Raw genomic sequence first — 21636 nt, 5'->3', positions numbered from 1 at the left:
TGGTTGTGTTGTTATACTTGTGAACTTTCTAATAATTCTTATTGATGGGCCCTATGTGTAGTGCACAATCTCCAATAGTCTTCACTTTGTTCCATTACTCGAGTGTCTGATTGGATGAATATTTTTATTGTTGATTTGTATAATAAGAGTGAGATATATGAGAAGGAGAATGATGAAGATGATGGGCAACTAGAGTTTGCACTGGGAAAAATAGGAGCTGACGTTGAAGTAATAGCATACTTATTTCCGGCATTATTCTAGGAGCCAAGATGGTGAATTTAGTTGTTAAGAACAATCCTTTAATTTATATGTATAACTTAGATCAGTAATTCTACCAATGCAATCTATTTGTCTACTGTTCAAGAATACGAGTGGTAGCGTTCATATGATGCTGAGAAGAGAATTGCGTGTTTCAAGAAATATAGGATATTCCAATTATGTAGTCTATGGATATGCAACAAGACCAAATGTGTCATGAAACGAGATGTTCATTGATGGTTTTTTGAGCAGGAAACAAGAATCAAAGGTGTTAATTCCACTAAGATGATACTTTTTTGGACAAAATGTCGCCATTTGTGGTGAACTTTTTTTTTCTTTTCTTTTTTCAAAAAAAGAGCATTATATCGTGTCGCTCGCTAATTTTGTTTCTATAAAATTCTCGAGAACTTTCAACATTCACGGATAATATATTAAATAGAGGAGAAAAGCAGCATAATACTATTGCTCATTTAAGCCATATCGCAATTAAGTTTAATAATACCAATTGGACAGGAACTCCAGTCAACTAAGTTAGAGACATAATAAGGACAAAACTCAGAAATACCAGCAAAAATACATTGATAATACTGCAATTCCAAGAGATCATTGTTAATTTGCTTCATGGTTGTCATAGGATCCTGTTGAACACATTTGATTCTAGCCTTCCAAATGTGCCATAATGTCACAGTGATCATTGTCATGATGGATTCACAACGTGGCAAAGTACTATAAGAATACCACACATTCAGCCACCAACGCCTTAAATCCAGGAAAGCTCACAATCTCAAGTTTATAGACACAAGAGCTTAAAAACCTTACATCCAAGTATGAGGACACTAAAAAAGTGCATGCTCTAATGTTTTTGGCCTTGCTGAATAGAATACAAATATGCAATACCTATATACCTCTACTCGCTAAATTACTCAAAATAGATATTGTATTATGTAGAAGGTGTCAAATAAAGTATTTAAGTTTCGGAGGAATTGGTAAAGCGAATTTCAAATTACTTTCCTTATTTGGCTCCTTTCAAGTTGCATTTGGCATGCTTGCTCTCCTTTGCTCTATTTTAGGCGGTTTTAGGGGCATTTTTACCAAATTGTCTCTTTACACCATTTTCTGCAGAGTAAGATTAAAATCACAAAATTAAGCATAGAAAGTTTAAATTAACATCAATAACATCATGATAATATGGTCTAAACTATGCTCTATCAAATACCCCCACACCTACCATTTTGCTTGTCCTCAAGCAAATAAACATAGTTAAACAAGCTTTCTTTGCTACTTGATCATTTATTTCTACTTAAGCTCTTACTCTAGATACTTACTTTGAATTATTGCATTGAAGAATGTATGCATCAAGGTTACTCACATTCTTTTCTTGTCTCCCTTCACCTACCATGGCTAGTATTTGTTTTTGTCAAGAGAAAGATTACACATGCACATATCATTTGTTCAATTAAGATTCTTTCTAATTTTCAGAGTGATTTGCCCTTACCTTGCAGTACTACATTCAGCCTTTTGCACTTAAATCTTGCTTGAAAAAGTCACCAACCTATTGATGTGAAGGTATATATTTTCAGTTGGTCACCTGTCCAAGTGGCTACTAACTCTATTCATAGTTTTTCAACCATTGGAACAGTTTTCAATTTGTGCTCATGAAGTCTAAACCTTTGCCGAATTTCTTTAATCAATGCATTGGGCAAATCAATACCAATTGTTAAAACAAGTCATGTTAAGTTCATTCACACATCCTTCGATTCATTCTCTCTAATGAGCAATATATATTTTTCACCATGGCAAACTCAAATATTCAATTCAAAAAGAAATTCTCAAACATGAATACAACTCACTGTAATTGATTCAACTTAAGTTTAAAGAGTAATCACATCAATGGGGTCATGGAAAGAAAGTTCATCCAATATAGTCTATGAGTTTGAGTAAAGCAAATCAAAACACAAAAAAAAAAAAAAAAAAAAAAAAACTATGGCTAAAGTGTGTGTTATTGAAAGCAAAAATAACAAAAATGAAAAAAAAAAAAATTAAACTATGGCTATTCAAACTAAAATTGAAAGCAAAAATAACTAAAAATAAAAGTTCAGAAATGAAGCAATAGCAACAGTGGTACCTTATACAGAGAACTGCACCAATAATTTGTATTCAGAATGAGTCGTATACTGACCAGGCCGCTCATATTGCAACCGTATATTCATAGTAGTAAACTTCATAGTTTCGGCAGAACAAAATTGGATAAGATCAATTATCAAGAGAAGAAAGCACATTATCATTTCCACAAACAACTAACTTTCAAATAGAATACAAAGGTCAAGAATTAAAATTTCGTCCTACAATTATAATCATATGTCAACTCCTGAAATGGATAAATGTCCTTCATAGCAAATAGCATCATGCGTGGCATTTTAATATCTCCATGAAAGACATTTTGGACATAAAGATTAGGATAATTACTGTGATTGATAAGTCTTCCCGCATTATCAAGACAAAGCACATTATCATTTTCAGACATAAGCACACCATTGTAATTTGCTTTGTCCAAACAATGCTCATTTCCACCAACTCTTCCTTCAACTTCCTTAGTTTCATGTGTTTCTCTTACATACTCGCATATAAAACTGCCTGATGGGATATTTACTAATGATCTAACACCCCATCTTCTTGATTTTCTCTTAAACACTTGAAGCCGAAATTTAATCCCACGTTGAGTTACCCTGTTGATGCAAGAACCATAACATTTGCAAGAAGGGCCACACTCGTATATGCAAATCTTTCTTCTGACAAGTCGTTCCCCATAATCATAAGGAAGAGCCTTCCCATTCTTTACTTTGCATGAACAATCTTCAGAATCTGAACACCCATCAATGCAATCGCATCCAGATGACATGGGCTGATTTGAAACCACTGAGTAATCTATGTTAGAAACATATGGTGAAGGCTTCTTATAATCGAGTCTCCTCATAACTGGTATAATCTGTCTGTTGCGATCTAACTCTTCTAATAACGCTCGTGTTATGCCTGAAATCTTTCTCAGCTCAAATTTGAAGACAAGTTTACCAAATTTACCTCTTTCTTTCCAATACTTCTCCACAAAGTATAGGCCATCATAAACATATAGACTTCTTCTACACGTGGTTAGCTTAGAATCCTTGTTTATTCCCTTACGTATGACTCTTACAGGAGTTCTTCTCTCCATACTGTTCTTCAATGCGAGGTTACCATTTTTAAGCACTTGATCTTTAACTTGAAGTTGAGTACAAACCTTTGGATTCCCACCTTCACCAGAGTAAATCAAAATATCAGATGAATACATGAAATTCGCATATCGACCCGTTGAAACAATGCTTGTAGCTAATATAGTTCCATCCTTTTCAAAGTAATCTATGCCTTTGTCATATTGATGATGAAGACCAATTATACGTAGTTCAGCTCTATATTGAAACCGATCACCAACTTCAACTCCAGGGATAGGTCCCAATTTTTTCTCGGTGTTAAGCCAACTATCACGTATAACACTTGCTGCAAATTTAGACTTTTGCGCTTTTGGCATTCTATTTTCTTCCCAGAGCTCGTTAAGCACCTTGTGGAACAATGTCAAAGTCTCCTCTAGTTTATAACGATGAGCACTAAATTCCAAGAAATCAATTGGATTTTCTCTAGAAAAAGAGGGAAGATCATGTAGTACAAGATCATCAACCCAGACGTTGTCCAAGGAAATGTCCTTAGAAAGGACAATGTCCTTAGTCATAGAGTGAGATTGTTTCCCACAATATAAGGGGAAATCCCTCTCCACATGGTGAAGAAGTGTTAAAATTCTTTTAGGTGGGTATTTTTTAGCCTTCCCTTTTCCTCCCTCACTCTTTGGTCCATAGTTCATCACGCAAATTTACCTATAAATAAAACGTATATAATCAAACATTGGCAAATTAGAAAAGAAAAAATGCTTTAAAAATCTAATTAGGTGTAATTAGACCAAAAATAAGTTTACTCCCAATACAAACTATTACTAAAACCATATAAATAAAAATTCGATATCATTCCAACAAATATTAGAATTAGCAGCAAAAATTTTATAATTACATTAATTTTATTGTTATATTAATTAATATATAGCAATATTATTAATAATTATTACTAATGATACATTAAAAAATATAATAACAATAAAAATAGTAAACATTAATAAAAAAAATTTTAACAGCAAGATTTGTTGTTGTTAATAATTTCTTTTAGCAACAACTAGAAACATACAACAATCATATATTTGCAGTAAAAAAATTTTTGTGCTGATGTTATAAAAATTAAAATTTAATTAAATTTCGTAAAATTCATATTTGAGATAATTTAATTAAATCTCATCTTTTTAATTTATAAAACTAAGTAATATATAATTTTTTATAAAAAAAATAAAACATGCAAAACATAGTACTCAAATTAATTCTATAAAATTTTATTAAATTCATTTGAATTTAAATTCTTATAATTGCTAATAATTTTTTATAAAATCATACATCACAATTACTGATTCTTATTTAAAATCAATAATTTCTCAAAATTTTAATATAATTTATTTTCTCTATAACTCTTTTATTTGGAATGAAAATTTTATTTATAAAAAATTGAAATGATGTATAATTTTATTTTATTTTTTTCTTATACAACGAATATTTCCAAGCGAATGATAATATGAAAGAAATTAAGAAAAAATAATTTCTAAATAAATTGCTCATAGATAGGTGGTTAATAGTTTTTTAAAATTAAAAAAGAAAAAAAAAGAGAGAACTAATATAAGTATCCAGAAAAGAAAATTTATAAGTTCAATTTTATTTTAAAATCAATCAATTAAAATATTTTTATATTTTGTAAGATCAAATTATTAATTGACTTATTTTAGTTCAAGTGATAAACTAAATATTATTAATATTTAAAATACAAAAATTAAATAATATAATGTAAAATTATATTAACTAAATAGCATTAATATTTAAAAAAATTAACAATTTTTTTAAAAAATAAGCAAAGAGTTATACTTATATATAAACCAATTTTTTAAAAATTCAAAATTTGATAATATTTCAGCAAAAAAGAAAAGGCTAAAGTTGCCAAACCATCCAGCAGCAAGATGAAAGTGAAGAGTGAAATAAGCGAGGAAGTAAAAATACTCACAAAGCAAACAAGTCCAACCTCGATCCTCCAACCTTCTCAGCAACTACTGAACAAAAACCTCCGCCTTCTGTTATATAATGGGAGACGGAGAAGCGTTGTTCGCTTCAAATTTCAAATCCTCAACGGATTAGGAGTCCCGTCCCCCTCTCACCGCCTTAATTTTCGCTAGTGGCTCTCTTCGTTAATCTAGCGGTTATATGTATGAATGCCGATCCTTCGCATTCTACTGTATCTCCGGCCGTGATTCCTCTTTTTGTCTTTATTACTTTCTTCCTAATTCGGTTGCCTTCATCTCAATTTCTCCTTTAATCAAGATTTGCATACAACATATCCGGCAAACAAATTAACCTTTTCAGAGAATAATTGGTAAGTTCCTATTTAAGCCCTCTTCCGTGTGAGTTTCGGAGATCCACCTCTCCACGATGTGATCCGGGAGAATCTTTTTACTTGGTCGCCAAGTCATAATGCTAGGGTAACTCTTCTTTGTCAAATTTAAAGTTATTATATACAAGTTCTAAGTGATCCGAACTGTTAATAATTCAGAATTTTTGTACAATTTTTCTAATAAAATGTTAGAATTCTATTAAAAATAAAAAAATTATTATTTAGCTTTTACTATACTTACTAATTAATTTTTCGTTTTAAAAAATATATTAAAATTTATATTTTAAAAAGTTTAGGATTTTAACCATTAAATATTTTAAATATTAACGACTAATTAATAAATTTTTTAAAAATTTAAAATATTAATTAATAAATTTTTTAAAATTATAAAAATTAAATAATAAAATATTTAACAACAAAATTAAAAGATGAATTAAGGGTATAAATAAATTAAACCGGGTGTGAGTTACTCGAAATTCGACTCGATAAAAACTCGATCGAGTTTAACTCGATTTCTAAATAATTCAAACTTAAATTTAATTTTTAAGCTCATTTAGTAAACAAGTTAAGTTTGAATTCCATAATATTCGACTCGTTAAGTCTCGAGCTCATTTCTGAGTTCAAAAGTATATTTGTGATTAGACTCGTAAACACTCTCGTTAAGCAGATTGAAATTCATAAGAGAAATAAATTCAAATCTTACATATATTTTCATGAGTCAAACCTAAATGTTTTAAAGTTCGGCTTTATACAATTTAGTTACATTCTTAAAACATGTATATATTTGGATCGTTAAAATTTAAGAGTTTATTATTTTAAGTTTATGAGCTAATTTGAATATATATTTATTTAATTAAAATTATTATATATTAGTTTTAAAATAAAACTCATTATACATGTAAATAAATTGAACTATTTGAAACTAAACTCGATAAAATCTCAACGCATTTAAACTTATTTACTAAGCGAGCCAAATTTAAATTTATTAATACTCAACTCAAGTTCGAAATAAGTAAAACTCGAGTTCAACTCGAGTTCGAAAAATTTATAATGAACCAAGTTTGAACTTTTCAAAACTCGACTCGACTCGATTTGTTTGCATCCCTAGGAGAAACTAATTATTAGATTTTTTAAAATGTCAGTAATATTTTTAATGTATTTTTCAAAATCGAGTGATTAACTATGAATTTTTTCATACTGTATGGACTAAATAATAATTTTGTCTTAAAAATATAATATTATTAATCTCATGAAAGTATTTTTATTTATATAGGATTTTGTATTGCATTATACATAGATTTCTATATCATATTCCACATACAATTCTATTACATTATAAACTCCTAATAACATTCAAATTTTATCTTTTATCCATATATAGGATTTCACATTGTATTACATTTAGATTTCTATACCTTATTTCATATATAATTCTATTATATTATAAACTTCTAATAACATTCAAAATTTATATTATATCCATATAGAACAGTAGAGAGAGAAAATCCTCTCCCTTTGCTCTTGGTTCATAGGGTTCTAGACTATTTTTCCACCACAGCCTTTGGTTCAATCTTCTTTCCGCCATTAGGTAGGAGAGATTTTCCTCCCAGAAATACAAAAATACACTAATAGATTTTCTTCCCACTAATACAAAAATACATTTAAGACAACGGTTTTAAATTATTATTTTATATACTTAAACTGTAATCATAAATTAATAGTATCAATTTTTACTACATCTGCTTCTACGCTAAGTATAAGACAGCAATTTAATTACATTTTTTCATAGCAGGTAAAAAGTGTAGTTGAAATTATATTTTTATTGAACATAAAACAAATTTTTTATTAAAGTATATTATTATATATAGTAAAGGAAGTAAATTTTCTTTGTAATATTTTAAGCTGTTGTTAAACTGTTATCTTAGTATTGTTAAGACAACTGTATACAAGTGCCGTAAAAATACTGTTATCTAAATCTTAAAATGTAGTAATGTCCCTTAATTTGATCGTGAGTTTTTCTCTAACCACTAGGTTTGAATGGCTTTTGTTTGTGTTTCTATTATCAAACAAAGCTTTAATGTTGAGGAATGAAACCTTTTATAGTGGGTAAGGAGAGTGTGGCATCTCGCTTGGAAGAGGTCCAAGTATGCCACCTGTAAGGTGCGAATGAGTTACTGATAAGCCTTGCCTCCTACTCTTCTTCCCCTAGTTAAAGACTTTTGCTTCTGTAAAGATATTTTTATATGGGTGAGGATGCTTTTGTGTTGCTTTCCTAGGCCTGTGGAGCCTTGCAAGACATAGTCATCTCCTTCCTTTGTGCTTCCGTGGGCCTTATACCTTAGTCTAGTTCAATGAAGCATTTTATCTCTAAAAAAAAAGTCCCCATCTTAAGAAGTTAACATGCAAACTATTGTCTATCGCTTGATAGATGAATAAGGTTTATTTAGAAATACCTTAATGGTCATAGTTCGGTTCTCCTCTTCTCTCCGAATATCGATTGAAAAAAAAAATTAAAAACGACTTAGTCGATGTGAATATCTTTAGATGCACTGCTTTATTCGATGAGTAACGCTACCATGGGCCGTAGATCGTTCATGAGCTCTCCCATGTCTCCTTTTGCTATGGCATTTTGACGATTCAAGGCTATTTTATTTGAGCCTTTTCATTTTTCCTTCTGTCCTGTTGCTTTCATGTCCGTTTAGCCATCTGTTTTGAGTTGTGTTTTCTGTTGGTCGTCATAAAGGTGTTGTGTTTCGTGCAGTAGATCAATGATGTTGTTTGATTTGTTTGCTTTGATTTTTTTAGTTTCAATTGGTTTTTCTTTAGTTTGATTTTTGCAGTAATTTGATTTTTGTGGTAGTTTGTTGAGCCTTTGGTTTTTTTCTTATGTAGTCCCTTCAGACATTAAAAATGCAAATATTGTTGCATGGTAAAAATAAATATATTATTTTGGAAGTTTTTTATATTTTAATAATATTAGGTTTTTATTAAAAAAATTCTTAAATTACATAGGGTTTGAATTTGCCTCGTTAGTCATGAATTGGATCAAGTTTATCTCGTATAAGTAACTGGTCCAAGTTCCGGCCAACCATGGTCGGATGATGTTTTCTCCTTGGGCTAGGTTTTGTGTCGTGGCCCAATCCTTCTAAATTATAATTGCTCAGATGGGCATCCCTCACTCTTCACTTCTTATATTCTTAAATAGATAGATTGATTCAATCAGGGCTGATCTCCATTCATCTAGCTTCTTAACAATATACTCAACTCTTTCTTTGTATTCTCTCTTTCCAAGTTAAAAACATAAAAAAAAGATATATAGGGTGACTAAAACTGGAATCATATTTATAAGGCCATCTCCAACCCTATGCACTATTTTTTGCACCATTTTAGTGCTTTGTACTAAAATGGTGCAATATTTACTCCAACCTTCTGCACCAATTTTAACACCAAAAAGAATATTTTATTTATATTCTTCTCTCTCTTTAATATTATATTATTTATTTTATTTTAATTTTATTTATATATTTTACTTAAAAAATTCATATAATTTTATATTATTCTATGTAATATATTATAAATAAATTAATTTATTATAAATATTATTTATAATTGTGAATATATTAATTTAAATTAAATTTTAATAATTATAAAAATATAAAATAAATTAAAAATATAATAAATTATAAGAGTGAAAAAAAATAAATTTAATTAAAAATATATATAAATTTTGAATTATATTATAATTAAAAAAAACAAATTTTAAATTATATTATAAATTTAAAAAAAAAAAAATGGCGTAACACTGTAGCGATTGCTAAAATGGCGTTGAATATTGGCGCAGCGTTGGAGGGCCATCTCCAACGCCAAAATGAAGAATGGCGCTGCATTGGAGATGGCCTAAGAGTGAAAATGTGTCAAAAGCACACTGCCAGATTGAAATAAATGATGAAAAGCCAAAGGAGAGCTTTGACTAGATATCAAAGCAGAATTTGCATGTCCCCACATCAACAACACCCTACAAAGTCCTAATGCTAAAAATCTACCCTTCTTTTTCAAATAGACAGAAATCAATCATCCAACTTTTCCTAGCTATCCTAAAAAAGACCTAAACAGCGAGTTGCTTTTGATGGGTGGATTCATCTTCATTGAAACAACAATGGATTTTTAATGGCCTACCCATATTTAGAGGATTGTCTACTAAATCAACAGCAGATTGCATCAACATCTCTTTCTGGAGATAAGAGCAGTAAGTGTGGAATGTGGTGGGTGTCACATTTAATTGAAACCCTAAACCAAACAAGAAATCCACTTCAAGAACATTCATCTCTGATGTGCTGATCCCTCCAACTTTAGCGTAGTAAGCATTGTTGTAATATCTGAAAAAAAACCCAAAAACCAGAAACTCAGAACCTAGTTAACGTAAATTTCTTCATGGGCACATGCACATCTAAAATGGAAATGAAAAGAGATGGCATGCATGGCAGACAAATCAGTAAAGCAAAGTGGAGGGTACCCTGTGGCAGACGATTAATTTTCACAGCCAAGTAGGGCAAGGTAGGGTCTTTTTGACGGCCTAAATAAGAGGAGGATAGCTAGCCAGTTAATATTTTTTTACCCAAAATGTATAAAGCTTGATTGAGCTGTCACTGACTCCATCTCTCTATAATATGATAATGACACATGCTTGCCAATTTGCTTGTAAATTGATGGAATTTACAGGCATGCCTATATGGACACAGACAATAACACCGCAAACTTAGGTGGTTTTGTCTAATAAAAGGCAGGTTTTCACATGGGTGTCTCTTCTTTTACTTGGCGATCGATGCCCGTTTTGAATCCCCTATACAGTATACATTGTGCTTCTGGGTTTACAAACTACGACGATTTGACCAAATTAGCCACATGCTCTGTGGAATTTCCAGATCAGAACAAACAACATGGCTTTGGAGAACATGAGTAACAGTGCTATTACCTAAATTCCGATCATCGAACTTCAGTCAACAAAGAAAATTCAGAATGATGAAGTTATGAAGAAAACTTACATGTCGTCCAAGAACTTGACAGAAAGCAAGACGCTGGTGATAAGCAGCCTATGGACATTGAAAGAATTGATTGGAAAAGAAGGCTGTTTCTGGGCAAAACGGTCAAGATAAACGTAGGCAACAACGAAGCAGGAGGGACTACAATTGGCGTACTTGAAGATTCTTTCGAGATAGTTTTGAACAGATATGTTGGGCCTGGTGAGGCCATGGAACACCGAGATCCTCTGTGGGTATAGTTGATGGGTAAGATCGTTCGATTCTGCAACTCGTTGGAGGAGAGAGGAAAGAAATGCAATCACCTTCGGCATCACTGCTGTGGCCTCTAAATCCGCCATTATTGTTGATGGGGTTTTGATTTCTTTAGCCGTGTTTTTATAAAAACACAGCTTTTGGTTTATGGCGCTTGTGTAGCGTGTGAGAAAGGATTTGGTTTCTATTCCTCTGTTTTTATATGAAACCGAATGGCCGTTAATAAAAATGGTTTAATTAATTTACAGAAACATCCAAAACTTTTCAAGTAATGGCAGATGCATCCTCCTAGTCCTGTCGGAAGCCTTCATTCTTCATATTACCCCGCATTTACTAAATCGATCCACATAAATTTATAAAATTTCATATCAATTCCATCATGTAATTTATATGAGCATTCATGCTTTAATTAACCCTTCTATCAATTTTTTTTTTCCATTTCTTCTCTTGCTTTTGGCGTCAAAATCAATAAATGATGATGGAAATGTTGCAACAAATTGGGTTCAACAACTAATGACGTGAAAGGTGGGACTTTAATTAGTATAGTAATTAGGGAAAATTGGGATTAAATGATCCATGTCTAACATGTAATTATATATTTATTTCTTTGGTTGGTGGAATTGGGCAAGAATAGGAATACCATGACCGTTATGTCCCCACACATAACATAACATTGTGTTTCTCATAGCACTACAACTTCAATTTTGAGAAATAAATGTTGAACTTCAAGAATAGGAATAACTAATAAGAGGATAATTAATTATCTTTAATCAAGGAAGATTACAATTGGATTATACCCAAAAGATGGGGTTTAAATAACTTAATAAATTATCCAAAAGTTGAAGTTGGAGTGAATGAGATGATGACTTGTCTTGTAAAAGAAGAAAAGGTGGTAGTCTATGGGGATGAAATAGTATAAGATTTGATATAAAGCAACAACCTAGAGAAGAGAAATAGAAAATTTGTGCGACCACCATAGTCAAGTGCCTCGTAAACAGAGGTTTTTGAAACTGGAGTCGACATGGAATAAATTTTCATAGCCTAATCTCTTGTAATAAGATCAATAATTTTGAGTTGTGAAACTGGGTATGCATCGGAGATTTGAGCTGTTATTATGCAAATGATGACAATGACTGTTTAATAAAAAATGGTCCCAACAAAAGTCTAGATCTGATCTAGATCCATGCCAATTCATGCCTTAATTATTTATTTTCTTTTCATTAAAGAAGTAAAGGTGAAGCCATATAGGTTAATACCTTTTAAGATTTCCTTGGCTTTACTTGCATTCGATATAAGAAGCTAATCAATCATCACACTGCTATTATGATTTATTTATTTTCTTGTGGACAGCTTCTTCCTTCTGAAAATCCAATTTCAAGCAATAACAAAGACCATTCACCATGTCAAGACCCGAATCATTTTCTCTTTCAGTTTTCATTTAAATACATTAATGAACAGGCTTGCGAATTTGCGGTGAATCCATTAAATTATAGTAATGCCATCCGCCAGGATTAAAGGTCTAAGTTAATGGATAATGTTAGGACTAAATTGGTTAACCACCATGATAATAATTGCATTCTTTTTCTTGTAAAGCAGGCAATCCATCTAGCAGCAAACATATTACATCCCATAATTTCTTTTTTATTCCCACCTTCCCAAAGGGAAAGTATGGAAGAAAGAGAGCAAAAGTACAGTAAAGGGTTGGGTCAATGCGGTTGAAGCTTAAAAACAAAAATGAAAAGAAAAAGAAAAGGTGGGAACTTAACATGGTGGCAATTGACAAAGAGGGATTCCTGGATCCGGCATGGGCGTGGCAGCCAGCAAGGAAGCTTTGATTAAAGAACAAGTGACAGAGTAAGAGTGAGAGGAGAGGATGATGGTCCTCCTAGTCCTAGTTGTTTTCCATGAAAATATTTGTATTTTATTGTAATTATTAATTACAATTACACAACTCTCCAAGTCTTGAAAGATATTAAATGCTAGCATATTGGCTCGTGCTATACACGTTTCTAAGATATGTGATGCATGTTGTATAACATGTGTGGCTCTCACGCTAATTCTAACCAATAATAAATTTTGAATATCCTTGAGAACAAACTTCACAAAAGAGAGAAAGAAAGCAAAAAAAAAAAAAAAAAAGAGTTTATTATTATTTACCAACCAACTTGACCAGGCTGAAAGCTTTACACAAATAGTAAGACGCACAATCCTCAAGTACATATAAACTATCGCAGAACATGCTTATCCCAGTAATGTATACAAAAGCTTTACATACTTAGTCTCCAAATGTTCACTTAAGCCAATAATTGCAATTTTTGAGAGAGGCAATTTAGCCATAGCATCTGATGGGATCATTGCAGCCTTTCTCAGCAGATTGCTTAAATCCGAAACGGCCCCCTTTCTCAAGGTATTGCTGGTGATATTCTTCAGCTCTGTAAAACTTCTTGGCAGGTAAAATTTCAGTAACTATCTTCCGGTTCAAGATCTTCTGTTGTCGTTCCAGGCTCTCGCGTGCTGCTTTTTCCTGCTGTGCTGTGTAAAAGTATATTCCAGATCTGTATTGTGTTCCCACATCATTTCCCTGCCAGAAAGGAGTGTATGACATTAGAAAGCATATTATGACAATGCCACAAGACAAATAAACTATCATAGGATATCAGGTTTATATTATAATACGAATTTGTATGGTACCATGATTCTGCACATGCACATGGCATCTGTTTTATAAATTTGGTAATAATATAAGAATCTACTACCAAAATAAGAGCAGAAAGAGGGAATGCAATGCCTACAGATTGAGATACATGCGACAGATGTCACATTTTCCAACCAAGCCAAGTGATTATTCTTGTTAATCCCCAAAGAACTGAAACCTTATGCTAAAAGTTAAAGCTATAATAGACGATCCGATGTAACCATTAAAGCTAATGTTGGCAACCAAATCTCAAAAATTTTTCATTTCCTTCTTAGGTTGCATGTAATCCACACAAAGTAAAAGAAATTAAGTTTAGAGCTTCCTTCCAACCGTGTCTACAATTCGGGACAATTCAACCTAGCCAGAAAACCACAAGGCAGGTTGCTCCAATAATTAAAAAGAATGAGAAAATACAGCTACTTAGGAAGCTGATTTTCATATATGTCTTCACAGTTCAATTAGTATCTGAAATATACAGGAGATGAAAGCAAACATAATAACTCAAGGGAAATGTTTACTCAGGGAAGTGAAACAGCATGACTACAGAGTGTTGAGATTGCGGTTCATATTTACAGAAATTTAGCATATTAAACTCTAAAAGCTCCAAGGAAAAGGGAGGCACACCTCCTTGCAGAACTTGCTAGTGAATAATGTCTAACATTTTGGTATGGCCCATTAATTAGTAGATAGGTGGGAGTGAGCGACGCAAACGTTAACAGGTCAACGCAGTCTCAGTCATGGGGGGTTTATTTTCATAATTACAAGTTTTTTCATATTCTTACATGTAAAAGCAAAACTATAGTATCTCTATACATAGGCACTTAAAAAACCATCTACTTTATACTGGAAAGTAGTAGGTGCTTCTCTGTATATACAGTGTTGAATCCCACGTCGGTTTAGTATAGGGTTAAAGTGCCTTTTTTAAGGGGGAGATAGATTTTGGGGTGAATTGGACCTGATCCAAATTTAACATGGTATCAAAGCCTTCCACCGATGTTGAGAGGCCCATAAATATGTCACCCTCCAGTGTAGTCCTGGACGTAAGGGGTTATGTTGAATCCCACAATGTGAAGGGGTTGTGTTGAATCCCACAATGTGCCCCTTATAAGTGCCTTAGACACTTGTTCAAGCTTTTGGGGTAAATTAGGTCTGACCCAAATTTAACATACAGGCACACTACAAAACTGCAAAATTCTCATGTCTTCTTGCTCTCTCTACATAACTGCATTATGAAATCTAATCATTGTGTGTGTTAGTTTCTAACACAAGGTTGATCAGTAATTATATACCGTATATTGCAAACATTTAAGTTGTATTTCTTTATTCTCTATTTTTCTTCTGTTGGTGCTTGGCAAGCTAAGTTTATTGCTTTCATTCCCCCCATTATGATACATTCAATGGGAAAGCATATTTCTTGAGATGGGTTTGGCTAAAGTGAAAATGTCCACCTGATACCATTGATTCCTTAGTCGGGCAATATAAAACACCTTCTCAAGTGCACAGAACTTCCTACAACCTCATGTTTATGATATATGAAGACTCTCATGCTGATATAATTCAGTAAATATGAAACATACAAGGCCACCTTAACTGAAATGAACTTGCCGACTTGAGTTCTTCAATGAAGACACTTGTGATCATTGCCCTAACTCTAGTGCTCGGACGCAAACAGCTGCAGATTCTAAATTCCCTAGGCCAGCAGCTATTTTATGGAGAAGGAGGATAGTTGCCTACTGATCTGGGTTGAAAGGACATGTGTAACCTGGGCCCCTTTGCCTTCCATGGACCAAAATTATGTGCCCTATACAATCAACAATTATGGTCAATTGTGCCTTACAAGCAAGATAACAAATTTTGGAATTTCTGAGCATTGAGCAACTCTGTGACCATGTTAATGGTAAGCAATAAGCTTAAACATACAAACAATCCTCCAGTTCTGCCGGCCTGATACCCCACATATGATTAGCCTAAGGAATTTGCAAGTTTAAGATATGATAGTAAGCAACAGATCAACAAAAAAGAACAAATAAACTAAATTAATACTAGCATAAAAGACAAAATTAAACCACAGAACAATTTTTTTTATTATTTAGAAAAAAGAGCTAAAAGGAAATTAACTAAAATCCATAGAAATTAACGTTAGAAGTATCAATAGAGCTATCCAAATTACACAAATGATGTTTAAGGAGCTGATCTAAACACAGAAGAAGATAAAATTTAAGGCTACCAAAAACAAAAGCTTTACTCAGAATAAACATCATGTTAACTACCAAAAACCAAAAATTCAGCCAAAACAATCACATAATTTATAGCAATAATCCGGAAAAAAAAAAAAAAAAAAGCATAGCAATTCCGAGAAACTAACCTGACGATTCAAGGTAGTAGGGTCATGCCTAGCCCAGAAAGCATCAAGAAGAGTCTCATAGCTACACTCCTTGGGATCATACTGTACTCTGACAACCTCATTGTGGTTGGTAATTCCAGTACAAACATCCTCATAGGTTGGATTATGCAATAAACCCTGACTATATCCCACCTCAGTTTTGATAACCCCAGGAACTCTCTGGAAGACCAATTCAACCCCCCAGAAGCATCCAGCTCCAAACTGAGCGAACTGTTGTCCAGGGGCTGGCAAGTCGTCGTCAGGGCCTTGAGGGACTGTGGGATCCATGGTGGATGGGTCAGGGGACCTAGTGCCGAAACCGAGTTTGTTGAGGATGTTCATTGGGGGCCGGTAATATGAGATGGGTCGAGAGTTTTGAGGGGAAGCAAGAGATTTAGAAGAAAAAAATGGGAGCTTTTTGGGTAGAGATAGAAGGGGTTTGGAATTAGAGGAGGAGATGAGGAGGAGCCGTGAGCTGGCGGTGGAGGAAGGGAAGGTTGCTAGATTGTGGATCATTTTCTTTTGAAACTGATCTCATGACGTGTTCAGTTCAGGTATTTACTTTATAATTTGCTTTTCCACTTTTTTTTTTTCTTTTATTCCGTTGTGTGAAATTCAGTTTCATATATTCTATTCTATGACTGAAAATTATTTTAAAAAATCTCTTTTTTATATATATAAAAAAAAACAAAATTCGAAAAAGGTAAACAAAATTATGGCGCAATTCGACCTTCCCCGCATTATGCTGCTTCACTTTTTTTACTATCTCCCATAAAATATTAAAAAAAACATTAATTAATAATTATATTTTATTTTTTATATTAATTTTTCTTTAATATTTAAAACTATCATTATTTATTACTATTATAATACAATAAAATATTATTTTAACATAAATTTAATTATTTTTTATTTCTCCTAAAATATAGATAGACTTTCAGATATTAATATTTTTTATTTTTATATTTTGCATTGTTTTATATTTGTATCAGATTTTTCATTTAATATTTAAATTTTAAATAAATTTTACTTAAAAAATGAATATTCATATACATACTAAATTTTCAACTATTAATTATATTAAAATAGATAAAAATATTTTCTTATTAAATTTATTTATTTCATACATAATTAATAATTAAAATTAACATTACCATGAGCAAATATTTTTTCTAAACCTCCTTTATTTTAAAATTAATACTTAAGATAGTATGGTATAATATTTTTTCTCAATTTTTTAATAATTAATTAATTCAATTAATTATTTAATATTAATAATATTAATAATAAAAAACATTATTACTGAATATAAATTTTACTAATTACAATAACTATAAACTAATTAAAATTGACCTTCTATGCCGCGTCGGTTCCGCGTTTCGAAAAGGGCAATTTCTTTTACCTACATAACTACTGGGTGTACGGATATCAGTTGCGTCGTCAACCGAACAGCCGGTGCTGCTTCCCGCGGATACACCACAGATCATCCGGCGCAAATATATATTTACAGATGAAACATCAAAGCAAAGCAAGTCAGAAGTGCACGTGGGGTCCTTTTTATAATTTTTTATATAATACACATGCATATATAATTAAAAGTTAGCTTCATCGTACATTTATTATACAGCTTCATGCTTGAAAGGTAGTATTTTGGGCATTAGCATTAGCACCTCTGGTCTTGGAGCTTGTCTGCATACAGCTGATGTCTGCATACAGCTGATGTTTTTATATTCTTAACAATCAAGTATAAACCGTCATCTTTGCCACTGCCACTCGTAAAACTCCTATATAAACCCATGCAATTCCTTTACTTCATCTTAAAATAATCTTCTTCTTCTTCTTCTTGCTTTTTCGTTCTGCACCAGATAACAGCTTCCTAATTAAGCTCTTCCTCGCTTTCTCCTTCTAAGGATTTTTTTGTTAGGTTTCTCTTGATATCAATGGAAGGTGATCTGAAGAGCTCAAGTTCATTTACAATTGGCAATACTGCCCAAGAGACAGGCCTCTCGTACTTGCCGGATTGTTATGTATTTCCGCCGTCTCACCGTCCTAGTTTGGCTCCTGAGGTTGCCAATGTACCCATCATTGATTTTGCTATGCTGAAACAGAATCCCGGCCAAAGGGCTCAGGTGATCAGAGCAATTGGAAATGCTTGTCGCCGTTTGGGTTACTTTCAGGTAAGTATGTATCTGCCTGTATCAGGTTCTTTACGGACCATTTGGCAAAAAACAAAAGGCAGTCCTCCTCCTTATGATAACAGTCTTATTTCTATTTAATTTCATATAATTTAAAAAATATAAATAACATAAAAATAAAATATTCTGTTACTTTTTAAAATATCCTGTATTCATCATAATTAATGACTATAATATATAATAAAAATTCTCTCAAAAAATCTACCATTGTAGTGGCGTAAGCTTTTTCTTTTTCCAGTCTCTTTTACGTCCCTTTCTTCACCTCTTTAATGGAGGAAGTGCAGTGAAAAAAGAAAAAGTCCATAACTCTTTGTATAGTTTATCATTTTCATGACCTAGTGCTGAGACCAGGTGTGTGTATTTTTGTATATAATGTATATATGCCGTTATATATAGTTAAAATAAAAAGTTTGGTAACTAATTTTCAGATAATAAATCATGGAATTTGCCCAACCACACTAGAGGGAGCCCTGTCAGCAGCATCAGATTATTTCGAATTACCCATGGAAGAGAAAATTAAGTTGATGTCAAACGACGTACGGAAGCCTGTAAGGTACGGGACAAGCATCAGGGACGGGACTGACAAATTCCAATTTTGGAGGGTCTTCCTCAAGCATTATGCATATCCTCTTTCTGACTGGCTTGATTTATGGCCCAACAATCCTCCTCATTATAGGTACGTAATTTCATTACTTGCCCCACAAAATTAAAATTAAAATTAAAATACAGAAGAAAAATGAATTTTAGTGGATAACGATAACATCAACTTACAATATCTACATGTATACTATTCCAACCTACGTAAGCGTTCGACCGATTCCCCTGAGAATAATTAATAATATTTTTTTATTATTCCATGCATCTGGGCCTCCATTTATATGCTTAATGCTATTCCAAATTGAATAATTTATATAATAATAAACATGAATATATTTGGAAATTATTACACATATAGTTATGGCATGGTCTGCAACATTAATTATTTTATAATATGTGCATATGTGCAATGTGGTGCAGGGAAAAGATGGGGAAATATTGTCAGGAAGCGAGGAAACTGGCTCTGGAATTAATGGCAGCCATAACAGAGAGCCTTGGGCTAGGTCCCACATATTTGGGCAGCAAAATGGAGGAGGGGGTTCACGTCATGGCAGTAAATTGCTACCCACCATGCCCAAAACCAGATATGGCTCTAGGGTTACCGCCCCATTCGGACTACAGTTGCCTAACCATTCTGCTCCAGAGTTCACCTGGCTTGGAGATCATGGACCCAGAAGATGGCAAGTGGAAGGCGGTTCCAGATCAACTCCATGGCACTCTTCAGGTCCAAGTTGGGGACCATGTTGAGGTGCTGAGCAATGGCCTTTATAAAAGCATTTTGCATAGGGTTACACTCAACTCTCAGAAGACTCGAATATCAATTGCCAGTCTACATAGTCTTGGTGCAGATGAGAAAATGGGAACTGCAAAGGAGCTTGTGGATGATCAACATCCTGAGCGATATAAAGAAAGCAGCTTCAGAGATTTCTTGAATTTTATTTCCAGCAATGATATTGGAGAAGGCAAAAGCTTCAAGAGTACATTAATTAGACATTAAGGATTCCTCATCATCACCCAGATAATTAAGGATCGATCAAGATGTTTTTGCTCTTTTTGTCTGCCCAGTCCTTTTCACGAGAGAAGTCTTCCATGTCTCCTGAGAATGGAATAAGGTCGCAGATGCACTAGGTCATATATTAGGCAGCGGTGAGAGAGTTATAATATTAGTTCTTGGTTATATGCGAGTCTGTTTCTTTTTCTTTTTTCAGCAGATCGTCTTATTATTAGACAAGGGAGTTGGCCAATTTGATAATTGGCTGGTGTCAGTAGTAAAGATTAGGCGAGTCATTGCTGTAGTGCCAGTCGGTGGCGGTAGCTTGGGTTTTGAGTTGGGTTTTTTCTTTTTTGCATGTCAGCTTGCTGAGAATGAATGTCTACAAGCAACTCTTTATATAATTCTTAGCTTTTCCAGAATAGTAGGACAGGCTGAATTTAATGTCTTCTGGAAAAAACTCAATCTGGTGGACTTGATCCGCAAAAATCTCCAAGCCTGTACTTGTATTTTTGGTTGTAGATAACTTAAATTTAAATTTATACCGTCCATTAAAAATCAAAGGCTGAAATTAGAAACAGAGGACGGTCAAGGCAACAAATAACAGAAACAGTTTTTCCTAAAAACATGCCGCCGTTTTCTTTGACCTTGCCAACGCATACTGAAACTCATCCATTCTGTCCTAAGAATAATTAAAAATCCCTCTTCACCTTCTCTTCTCAGTTCTCATCCTTCGTTTCTTTTTCCTTTTACTACTTACTTTCAACAATAATAAACTTAAAAAATTAACAACAAGAAGAAGAAGACATGCATCGATCGGCGAGCTGGAACAAGGTGGCGGTTGACTACTTCCTTCACCCATCGCAAAATGCTGCAGCTGGGATGAGAATATCACCTTTGCCGGAGGAGAAGGAACTGCCGACTTATGATCCAATCGTGGAAATGGCAAACAAGGAAAAACGTATCAAGTTTGCTGAGAATGCTGTGCATGTTATTCCTTTCTTGCTGATGCTTTGTGCATTTACTTTATGGTTCTTTTCTAATCCAGGTAAAAATCTGAAATCCTCGCAACAGTTTCCTTTGTTTTTTGGTTTTTCTCTAATGGGAACTTTGATTTGAAGATGTGGGGGTGGGAGTTAAAACGGATTCCATAGCAGCAAGAATTGAAGGTCACATCAAAACCAATAGTCATGCTACCCAAACAAGGTCTTTACCAATTGATTTGGATGCGCCTAGACGAACCACGGATCATAAAATTGGCAGAAGATTAACAGATATATCTCGTTGATGGTTGTCGTGGCAATTTTACTTTCATGGACTTTCATTTTCATTACCCATTTGCCCTTATGATATGTTTAATCAAATGTTTGAATGCAGAATGTTCTTATGAGATTATTTGTGCTCCGAATTTATTTATTTATTACTTTTTCCAAATTAAATTGCAAATATTTTTTCCCTTTTTTCTATGCCATTTATCTTACTACCAAACTGATTCCAATTATTATTAAAAAAAAAAAAAGCCGAGTCCAATTAAAAATGCTCAATTCTTATAAATTGTGGTTAAATAAGTGTTTTTATACTATTATTTTCTGTCGTAATTCAAAATTTAATACTCACAAGTAATGAAAAAAATTTAAATATCAATAAATTAAATTCAATATTCT

The 21636-nt window shown here is 32.9% G+C and overlaps 5 protein-coding genes across 5 annotated transcripts; 2 read left to right on the top strand and 3 right to left on the bottom strand.

Annotated features, from left to right (window-relative positions):
- Positions 1 to 2248: 2248 nt before the first annotated feature.
- On the bottom strand, positions 2249 to 5901 carry LOC110600393 (histone-lysine N-methyltransferase, H3 lysine-9 specific SUVH5). Its single transcript, XM_021737240.2, has 2 exons — positions 5437 to 5901; positions 2249 to 4160 (listed from the first exon to the last, which is right to left on the bottom strand). Exon 2 carries the CDS (start codon positions 4145 to 4147, stop codon positions 2588 to 2590), a length of 1560 nt encoding a protein of 519 aa, XP_021592932.1. The 5' UTR covers positions 4148 to 4160; positions 5437 to 5901; the 3' UTR covers positions 2249 to 2587.
- Positions 5902 to 9730: 3829 nt separating this feature from the next.
- On the bottom strand, positions 9731 to 11311 carry LOC110631149 (cyclin-U4-1). The gene is made up of 2 exons (XM_021778878.2): positions 10863 to 11311; positions 9731 to 10196 (listed from the first exon to the last, which is right to left on the bottom strand). The coding sequence occupies exons 1-2, from the start codon at positions 11195 to 11197 to the stop codon at positions 9926 to 9928; spliced, it is 606 nt and encodes a 201-aa protein (XP_021634570.1). The 5' UTR covers positions 11198 to 11311; the 3' UTR covers positions 9731 to 9925.
- Positions 11312 to 13239: 1928 nt separating this feature from the next.
- On the bottom strand, positions 13240 to 16739 carry LOC110600198 (peptide methionine sulfoxide reductase A1). The gene is made up of 2 exons (XM_021736991.2): positions 16172 to 16739; positions 13240 to 13692 (listed from the first exon to the last, which is right to left on the bottom strand). Exons 1-2 carry the CDS (start codon positions 16703 to 16705, stop codon positions 13441 to 13443), a joined length of 786 nt encoding a protein of 261 aa, XP_021592683.1. The 5' UTR covers positions 16706 to 16739; the 3' UTR covers positions 13240 to 13440.
- A 1107-nt stretch (positions 16740 to 17846) lies between these two features.
- Positions 17847 to 20569, top strand: LOC110631377 (flavanone 3-dioxygenase 3). The gene is made up of 3 exons (XM_021779185.2): positions 17847 to 18366; positions 18813 to 19060; positions 19402 to 20569. Exons 1-3 carry the CDS (start codon positions 18130 to 18132, stop codon positions 19976 to 19978), a joined length of 1062 nt encoding a protein of 353 aa, XP_021634877.1. The 5' UTR covers positions 17847 to 18129; the 3' UTR covers positions 19979 to 20569.
- Positions 20570 to 20779: 210 nt separating this feature from the next.
- On the top strand, positions 20780 to 21260 carry LOC110631376. The gene is made up of 2 exons (XM_021779184.2): positions 20780 to 21020; positions 21094 to 21260. Exons 1-2 carry the CDS (start codon positions 20780 to 20782, stop codon positions 21258 to 21260), a joined length of 408 nt encoding a protein of 135 aa, XP_021634876.1.
- The last annotated feature ends 376 nt before the right edge of the window (positions 21261 to 21636 follow it).

The sequence above is a fragment of the Manihot esculenta genome, chromosome 14, assembly GCF_001659605.2.
Source record: "Manihot esculenta cultivar AM560-2 chromosome 14, M.esculenta_v8, whole genome shotgun sequence".
In the NCBI taxonomy this organism is placed as follows: Eukaryota; Viridiplantae; Streptophyta; class Magnoliopsida; order Malpighiales; family Euphorbiaceae; genus Manihot; species Manihot esculenta.
Note: the sequence above shows the minus strand (reverse complement) of the source record. Positions and strands in the feature narration are given on the sequence as shown.